The 9,355-nt window shown below is 28.0% G+C and overlaps 2 protein-coding genes across 3 annotated transcripts; both read left to right on the forward strand.

The window, feature by feature from the left end:
* The first annotated feature begins 2,780 nt into the window (after positions 1-2,780).
* On the forward strand, positions 2,781-3,692 carry LOC107012721 (zinc finger protein 8). Its single transcript, XM_015212633.2, has one exon. It carries the CDS (start codon positions 2,881-2,883, stop codon positions 3,526-3,528), a length of 648 nt encoding a protein of 215 aa, XP_015068119.1. The 5' UTR covers positions 2,781-2,880; the 3' UTR covers positions 3,529-3,692.
* Positions 3,693-6,301: 2,609 nt separating this feature from the next.
* LOC107013240 lies at positions 6,302-9,020 on the forward strand. Of its 2 annotated transcripts, none has more exons than XM_027915905.1 (4): positions 6,302-6,937; positions 7,183-7,722; positions 7,812-8,423; positions 8,515-9,020. In XM_027915905.1, exons 2-4 carry the CDS (start codon positions 7,420-7,422, stop codon positions 8,863-8,865), a joined length of 1,266 nt encoding a protein of 421 aa, XP_027771706.1. In that variant the 5' UTR covers positions 6,302-6,937; positions 7,183-7,419; the 3' UTR covers positions 8,866-9,020. The 2 variants fall into 2 exon arrangements, with proteins under 2 accessions (XP_027771706.1, XP_015068686.1); XM_015213200.2 differs by having other exon boundaries at positions 7,833-8,423.
* The last annotated feature ends 335 nt before the right edge of the window (positions 9,021-9,355 follow it).

Consider the following 9,355-nt stretch of genomic DNA (forward strand, 5'->3'; position numbering starts at 1 on the left):
TTCTTAGAATACTCTTAGTTTAGTAATTTGATCATAGATGTTCTTGTGGTGATGACTTCCAGATTTTGGGGAATAATAGATGTTGAATTTTTTAGAAGTTATTGAATTGTCCTTTTATTAATGAGTTTAAGTCTTCCGCATCGTATTTTGTTCATTATGGTTAAAATGTTAAGGTTTAGATTGGTTGGTTCGCTCACATAGGAGGGTAAGTGTGGGTGCCAGTCGCGGCTCGGTTTTGGGTCGTGACACAAAGATACACTTAACCTATAAAAAATGACTTTTATATATATATATATATATATATATATCTATCATTTTTTTCATCTTTTAAATCATTTCTAATAAATTAAAAATATATTTGACCCTTTTTTCTTTATACACGGCCTAAACTTTTAAAAAACGAAATCATAACCAAGTCAGGATATAGCACGACAGCTGTGGGTCTTGTGCCTACGCAAAGTCAATTTATTTAGCAATGCCTTTTTCCCATACAATAAAAGTACAATATTAAAACAAATTACTACAGTTAATATTCAAAAGATGAAAAGGTATTAAAACATGAGATAAATTATGACTAAATATATACATTTCATGTTGAACATCAGGATGACATAATTAAATAAATTGTCACTTATAAAACTAATTTTTTTCTATTTTCACTTTTAAAAAAATTAATTTTTGCTCAAAAAATATATATTTCTATAAATAAAAAGATAATCATAAATTTAACAACCCATAGTAACCTTTTGTTTTAGATTGATTTACAGGACCACCGACTAGCCCAAAAAAAACTGAAAAATAAAGAATCACCAACTTCAAGTACTTGGTCCCTCTAGAGATTGACCCACAAGGCATAATTAAGTTGTTGTCTTTTTGCTATAAAATTATTCATTCGATATTTTTATTATACTAAAATTTAAATAATTTAAATTTATATATTATAAAGTTCATTTATGTGAATAATGCTATAAAATATAAGATTTAGAGCTCAAGCCCAAAATTTAAACCACAATATTGATTTAAATTGGATGTAGAAGATGAAATTGGCTAATTTTGAAGTCCAACTGATTGGGAAAAAATAATTTGTGGTCCAAAATTTGTCTCATTTGTTCAGTATGGTCATAAAGTAGAATGGTTTGAAATTAATGGAGATGTATAGCTAAAGCCAAATGTTTCAATAAAATTGACGGATACCAAATTAAAAGGACTGAATGTGGACTTTACCTCTAAACTTGGTAATTAGATTGCACATTCTAATAAAAATCAAAGAAGAAGAAGATTATTAAGAATCATTAAGTAAAATACATGTTCATGTAAATAATTTTTATTTCTTTAATGGGTGATGGTCCTATATCTATTTGAATTTTTAGTAATATTCCATAGTAACATATAGATATATTCATTTCCGTGAGATTCACCTGTCATAAAAATTTTCAACTCGATTTCAACTAAATATAGTAACATATAGATATATACCTTTCTGTGAGATTCACCAATCATAAAAATTTTTAACTCGATTTCAACTAAATATGAATTTCAAAGGAGTTTAAATAACCTTTAATCTTTTTCAAATTATATATAATCTTTCTCAACTCAATACTTCTTTTATCTTTGCGCTTAAATACAAAGTCATTTTACACTTTCAAATAATGCATTAATAAATAGTCTTTTATGTTTGCTACATTGAAACACTTTTGGCTCTTCCTCAATTTTGTCTTTTTTTAAGGTTGAGATTTCGATAACAATACATTTTTCCTTTCCATAAGCAAATCCTTGCAATTTCATTTTTTACAATAAATATTGATATAGAATTAAAACTAGCTAAGAAACAACTCATAAATTTCATTTCTGTTTTCATAAAGGAAAAAAAATAGAATTTTAGTGGTAAACAACTTGGATTATCATGAAAACTTTAAATTTCTATTTTCATGTTCCTTTCTTCCAATCCCCAAGAGAATAACCTTCCACTAAAAAGAGTTCTTAATTTAATGGGACCAAAAATGAATTAGAAAAATGGTTAATCAACTTCTATTTGTTATTAGTGGCAACAAACATCTACATTAATAAAGATTATTGACGTTTTTACTGAAATTAGTTAGTTTCATTGGATTTGATATTGGTATAAGTTTTAGGGATATTCATAAAGAATGCTAAATATCATTAAAAAATTATATGTAGCAATTAAGCTAGTATCGTTAATTAATTGTCACTAAAGATTTTTTTTTCCATAATGTCCGAAGTGTTTGGCTTAAGTTGGTCTTGTTATATCATATTTATAGATTTTTTCATGTATTGACATTTGGAACTTATTCCTCATTTTGAAGACAATTTTTTAAGTTATACCATGTATAGTCCAAAATTCAAAATAGATTTTTGGTTTAAGCAACTGACATTTGGTATGGTTTATGTTTCAAAGAGAAAGATAAGTAAGCATTTCATATACTAAACTTTGGAGGAAGTCTACTTTAAAAATAAATAGACAAAAGTTGGGATAAAATAAAAAATGCACCAATATTATAAATATGACACAATATATGAAAGAATAAGAAAAATTGAGTCTAAGCTCATAAATGAAAAAAACTAGTTTGAGCCATTTCTCAATGAAATTACATGGTCTTAATATTTATAGCAAATCTCTATAACATTAATAACAATTTTTGCCAATAAATAATAATATTTTAAAAGAAAAGAAGAAAAGGAAAAAGATTAGAGCAAAATTTGTATGTGAGGTATATTGAAGGGTCAGGTCCAATTATCCTTGGATCAGACCACTTCATTTATAACTGGTCCCTCTTTGCCCCCTCCAACTAAAGAAATATAGACATCACCACAGTACTCTTGTATCTTTCTTTCTTTCAAAATACTCTCTCTCTCTCTCTCATGGAGAAAACAGATAGAGAAACTCGTGATTTCATGAACGTTGAATCCTTCTCTCAGCTACCTTTTATCCGTCCAGTTCCAGCACCACCTAAAGAAAAGACCGGCATTAGGCTTTTCGGTAAAGAATTTGTAGCTGGTACTACTACAACTCATCATGAGGAATCGGAATCCGAAACTATTGAAGCAGAAGAAATAAAAGAGAATTCAAATACTAATCGGAAATTTGAATGCCATTATTGTTGCAGGAATTTCCCAACTTCACAAGCTTTAGGAGGACATCAAAATGCGCATAAGAGAGAACGCCAACATGCTAAACGACTTCATCTGCAATCTGCAATGATACAGGGTGAAGCAAATAATATTTATGGTATGATGAATTATCGCGTTCCGAATTATCACCATCCATCAACATGGATTACAAACACAAGCAGATTTTACGCAAGTCCTTATAACTCTTCTCAGCACCATAATCATCAAACTCCGCCTATAAATGGAAGTCCATTAGCGTTATGGAGAATTCCAGCTTCTTCTAATTATGGTCGTCCAGTCGTGTTTCCTGCTAATAATCATCAGGATTTCAAGTCTTCTCCAATTATCAATACCAATTCAGCTTCTCAAGATCATGTGAGTTTAGATCTACATTTGTGAAGAAATTACTAAATAGTTTTAGCTAATTAAAATTCTTTACGTGCACCATATTTAATTTTAAGCTTTTTCTTATTTGAGCAACTTTTAATTAGTCTACCAACGTTATGTAAATGGCATAATTTTTGTAGTATATGCAATTCTCTCTCCTTTAAGTTCTCTACTCACTTTTGTTGTTGAAGAATGTTTAGCCATGGGTTATAATATATATATATAGAGAGAGAGTTTATTTTACATCACTTAAGAAAAAGAATAATTGTCCAGACCAAATTAAATTGTTATCTAACTACTTCCGTTTCAATATAATAATTTTCATTTATCACGAGTAAAACGAAATATAAAATTATTTATTACTTTAAGTTAAAATTATATCATATTTATCAAAATATCTTTTAATTTTATAATTTTAAGTATGTCATATAAAAAATTGAAATTAAGAATTATATGGACAATTACGGTGATACATGTGTTTTTTTCTTGTTTTGGGTGTGTACATGAGTCGCTGGGCTGTGATTGTGAGTGTACAAGTTATGTTGTATTTGCGCTCAGAATTGTGAAAAATAGCGACAATTAGATTACTAAGTAACAAGTTTTTGGTTTCAATAAGTGTATGTGAATAATTATCTCTCACTAATTGAAATCGAGGGAATATATAGTCAACTGGTCAATATACAATCTACTTGTTACTGATTTTTGCAATACATTTATTTATTACCATTTATAACAATATTATGTTAAATCTGTCATATATATTAAAAGTGAATTATGTATGAATTATAATTGTTTTTAAAATATATTATGTTTGTTGGTAAAAATTTGACACATTGTATTATAAGTGAATTAAAATGTGTGATAAATTAATTATTTATCATTAAAATTTGTATTATATATGAATAAAACATTGTTCTTTGTAATATGAATTAAACTACTTGTATTATAAACGAATTAAAAGTGATCAAGTGAAAAAGAAATATTATTGCTATAAATGATAAATATTTTGTTATTATAGTATATTTATGTAAGTTTGTTTCCCTTCATGGTTATGGTTAAAAAATCAAATCAAATTGTAATTTGAACCAAATTATTTTAAAAAATTGATGTTTGGTTAGGTTTGGTTTTGAATTTTGAAAATAGATATTATTTGGTTTGATTTTAATTTTACTGGAAAAAAATTGCAAAATAACCAAACCGAACAGATAAATTAGATATATAAAATTTATAATTATTTATATACCATTCATAAATAAAATATAAATATTTATTAAATTTAATTAACTTTAATCTTTAACTTTACAATCTTCTGAAGCCCAACACTTTAACCCAACTATAACAATCCCAAGACCAAGTCCAAGTGCATTAAAATTCATTTAGTCTTTACCTACCCTACTTCACATATAATAGTCACATTTTCTCTTAAATGAAACACTTGTTCGTGTAATCATAACTCTAGTGTTTCTTAATTGCTTAATTGAACAGACAATAGTTTTTCATTGGATTGTTCATGTTCTAGATGTTTTTGTATTTGTCAACATAAGTCATCAAAAAAAAATTACTGTTACTTTCAAACCGAATAAATCAAAAAACAAAAACTAAACCGGACCGAACTAAACCAAACCAACGGTTATTTTTTCGTTTGGTTTGGTTTGATTTTAGAAATTTAAAAAAATGACTAGATTGATTTGGTTTTGATTTTGATCAATAACCAATCCAAATCGAACAACGAGCACCATACCTTCAATTAGTTACTAGTAAAGGTGTCAACTGGGTCGAATCTGGTCAATCTAATCCATTTAATAAAAGGAAAAATTACGTAAATGAGTCATAAAATTTAAAATAATTACATATTCATATCCCAATCTAAAGTAATTCAAGAAATATACATTCTCCCAAAAAAAATTATAGTACATACGCTCACATTCATTAAGGTTGATATTTTGTACTTAATTGATACTAAATCAGTATCATATACTATATTGATATCATTAAGGTTCCTTGTTCAAAAATTACTCATAACTCATTGATATTGTAAGAGTACATGTATATTGTTGTGGTGTCATTAAGGTTTCTTGTTCAGAAATTACTAATTAATCAACGTACTATAAAAGTATATGTATATTGTTGTGGTATCATTTAGATTTCTTGTTCAGGAATTACTCATTAGTCAATACTATAAAAGTATGTATATATTTTTATGGTATCATTAAGGTTTCTTGTTAGAAGTTACTCATTTATCATTGATACTATAAGAGTATATAATGTAAAATTATATATATTGATTTAGTATCAATTTAGCAAAATTATCAGTCTTAGTAATACCAATACAGTATGTGATATTGATATAGTATCAGTTAATCGAAATTAGTTTGTAGGTATATAATGTAATTATTAAATGGGATATGAATGTAAAAGGATATATATTTGTAAGGTTTGATTTTATGGGGGTATTTGTTTGGTTTTCCCTTTAAAAATTGTAAAAATTAGGCAAATGACATACTGTAAATGATAAATTACATTCTATTCCTGTAATATTAATATTTACCAAAAATCCCTTATTTTTAAGAATTCCGGATACTTTATAAAACAAAAATGATACGTAAATAAAAATGGCCGGATACTTAATATTTTTTTTTGATAAATGTTACTGCGAAAATAAAGGGTAACAGATTTCCCTTGATTTATGTTAATTTTGTAACAATATTACCGTGAAAATTGCATAACAACGCACTAACTTAATTCATTATTCAATTTAAAAATATTAAAAAAGTCATATTCTAAATCAAAAAAAAACTATTTTGCGTAAAAAAATCTCTGCAACGCCAATTCTGAATTTTCAAAGATGAATATTTCGATCTTGTTGCGACATTCTGGAATATGGGAAAATGATGTTATGTATGAGCGATACAAAAGTGATGGGATAGTGGTTGGTGAAAATTGAATCTTATTTCAACAATTGCGGCTGAGTTGGGTATTGACGAATCAAAAAAAAAATATAGAGAATAGATATGTTGTTGAAGAAAATTCGTCTCCATTGTGTATTCGGAATGATATGGGTGTAAAATTGTATGTAGGACTTAAGAAACATGAGGCTGTGTTCGGAACTTATCCTTTATGCATTGATACTTCAGATAAAGGTGTTGAAGAGATAATAAATTTCGATGCAACAACAGGTGCCATCATGTGTGTTGAGGGTGAAAAAAGCGATGCAAAGGCTCTCAATATTGTTGAATCATCAATTGATGATGCATATTACATACCGGAAATGGATGTTGATAAGTATATATCAGACACCAATAATTCATTTGTGGAAGAGAATCAAATGTATAAGGATAAGTCAACTCTGAAGGTGCTAAATGAAAAATTACAAAATAAAGAATAGTTTCAACTTTAAAGTTAAAAGATCTGATAACAAAAGGTATGTTTTCAATTTATATGTTAATATTTTTAATAATATATAATCGGTTTTCAATATTATATGTTGCGTGTAGTTTTCTGTGTAATATGATTTGGTCGTAATGAGTTTTGTCACATTTTGAATGTTAAAATCAGTAAATGTAATAGTTCTGATCAATTTACAGAAAAAGTTATGAAGATGTGAAATAGTTATCATAAAGTACCATTTATATTGTGAAAATGAAATAAAGTATATATATANTGCAGTTACTTATTAGTTTGTCATTCAGATGATTGTTGTTGGAAATTGAAGGCATCTGTTAGAAAGAATTCAAAAACATTCATAGTGAGATACTTTAATAGTGAACATACCTGTCCATTAAGGGATAGGGTATTAAGCAAGGTACAATCCACAGTTGGTTTGTTAGTGGTGTGACAGCGCCTAAATTAAGGAATCATAAAAGAAAACATACTCCGAGCGATATAATTGATGATATCAGGAAAATGTATGGCATTGAGATTTCTTATCAACAAGCATGGCGCGCAAAAGAGCGTGCATTAGAACTTATAAGAGGTAAACCTGCTGATGGCTACAGAAACATGCCAAGATACATATATATGCTGGAAACTGTGTATCCAAATTCATATATAAGGATGCATAAGTCTGAATACAACGAATTTATGTATCTTTTCATATCATTAAGGCCAATGATGAGAGGATTTGAGTTATGTAGGCCAGTTGTTGTTGTTGATGCTTTACATCTTATCGAGGTACATTTGTGTCTGCTAGTACACTTAATGGAGCAGGTACGACATGTTGTTTATGAATTTATTTTATTATTTTCTTAATATTAACTAGTTATTTAGTATATGTTATTTTGTGTTTATATATTAAGGTTGCATATTGCCTTTGGCAGTACGGAATTGTTGACACGGAAAATGATTGTTCATGGACATGGTTCTTTCAACAATTTAAGAATGCATTTGGTAAGAGGGAAAAAATGTGTATTGTATCTGACAGAAATGAAAGCATAAAGAAAGGTGTGAGTATTGTTTATCCAATTGTTTCTCATTTTGCATGCATATGGCACCTCTGGAAAAATGTGTGTTCAAACTTTAGGAGAAGCAGGATCATTCTAAGTAATCTGTTTTATTCAATGGCTAAGGCTTATAGAAAGGATGATTTTGAAAACTTGATGGCTAAATTGGATAAAATAGATGGAAGAGTAAAAAAGTATCTTCAAGATGCTGGGTATGAAAGGTGGGCTAAGTCTCATGCAACAGTGAACCGTGGGAGAATGATGACTTCAAATATAGTTGAATGCATCAATGGTTGCCTTGTTGATGCACGACAACTACCTATTATAGATTTTTTGGAGGAAGTTAGAATTCTATTTGGTTCTTGGAATTGCAAAAATATAGAAATAGCTTCTTATACAAAAGAAACATTGGATAGAAGATTTGAAGAAATATTGGTTTTAAACGCATCAAAAAGTGCAAAAATGAAGGTACATATTTGCTTTGTATTTATTATTTTATTGTTAAACAAAAAATGAAAAAAAAACTTGTTGACTGTCTCTATTTTTTCAAAAATTGCAGGTTGTTGCATCTTGTGAGTTTATTTTTTCAGTGTATGAAGGTGGGATTAGATACATTGTTTGTCTTGAGAGGAAAACTTATTCATGTGGGAGATTTCAACACGACGAGATACGTTGTCCACATGCAATAGCCGTCTTGAAGAAGAAGAATATAACAGATGTACACCCCTACTGCTCTGATTATTATAAACACGATGCGTTAACAAATACTTATGTAATTTCAATAGAACCAATGCCAGACAAAAGTGAATGGAAAGCTCCAGACTCTGTTTTGGAAGAAGTTGTCTTGCCACCTAAATACAAAAAGATGTCTGGGAGACCAAAAAAAAAAGAGAAAGAAAAATCCATATGAAAAGATAACAACAAAAACGAATTGTTGTGGACGTTGTGGTCAAGAAGGTCATAATAAAAGAACATGTACCTTCTTTCCAAAAGATTCTTGATTTATATTTTTTTAGTTTATTTGATGTGTAATAATGTTTCTGGATATTTTTAATTTGCTAATAATATGTGAACTTTTTTTATTTGATGTGTTTAACAGCATGTGAATGATTTAAGCTACAAAATCTCATTTGATACTAAATATATCAAATTTTGACTGTATTGTATTACGTGCAAAGACATTTACAAATTTATAAAAATTTATAACTTGTTTAATATCAATTACATAAAATGGTAAACGTATAATGGATCTGATATTAACTAATATAATTGAATTCAAAAAGTTGACAAAAATATAAACTAAGCTAACTGTATATATATAAGTATATTATTCAAACTCTTGTACGATACTACTTATGCAGAACACAAATAATTTGCATTATTTAAAGATATACTAATTT

The sequence above is a fragment of the Solanum pennellii genome, chromosome 3, assembly GCF_001406875.1.
Source record: "Solanum pennellii chromosome 3, SPENNV200".
In the NCBI taxonomy this organism is placed as follows: domain Eukaryota; kingdom Viridiplantae; phylum Streptophyta; class Magnoliopsida; order Solanales; family Solanaceae; genus Solanum; species Solanum pennellii.

What these genes read in the sequence shown, in the direction of transcription:
- LOC107012721 (XM_015212633.2), top strand. Translation starts at nt 2,881, where the DNA reads ATGGAGAAAACAGATAGAGAAACTCGTGATTTCATGAACGTTGAATCC.
- LOC107013240 (XM_027915905.1), top strand. Translation starts at nt 7,420, where the DNA reads ATGTATGGCATTGAGATTTCTTATCAACAAGCATGGCGCGCAAAAGAG. An exon ending in TAGTACACTTAATGGAGCAG is followed by an intron (nt 7,723 to 7,811) that starts GTACGACATGTT and finishes TTATATATTAAG; the next exon opens with GTTGCATATTGCCTTTGGCA. An exon ending in CAAAAAGTGCAAAAATGAAG is followed by an intron (nt 8,424 to 8,514) that starts GTACATATTTGC and finishes CAAAAATTGCAG; the next exon opens with GTTGTTGCATCTTGTGAGTT.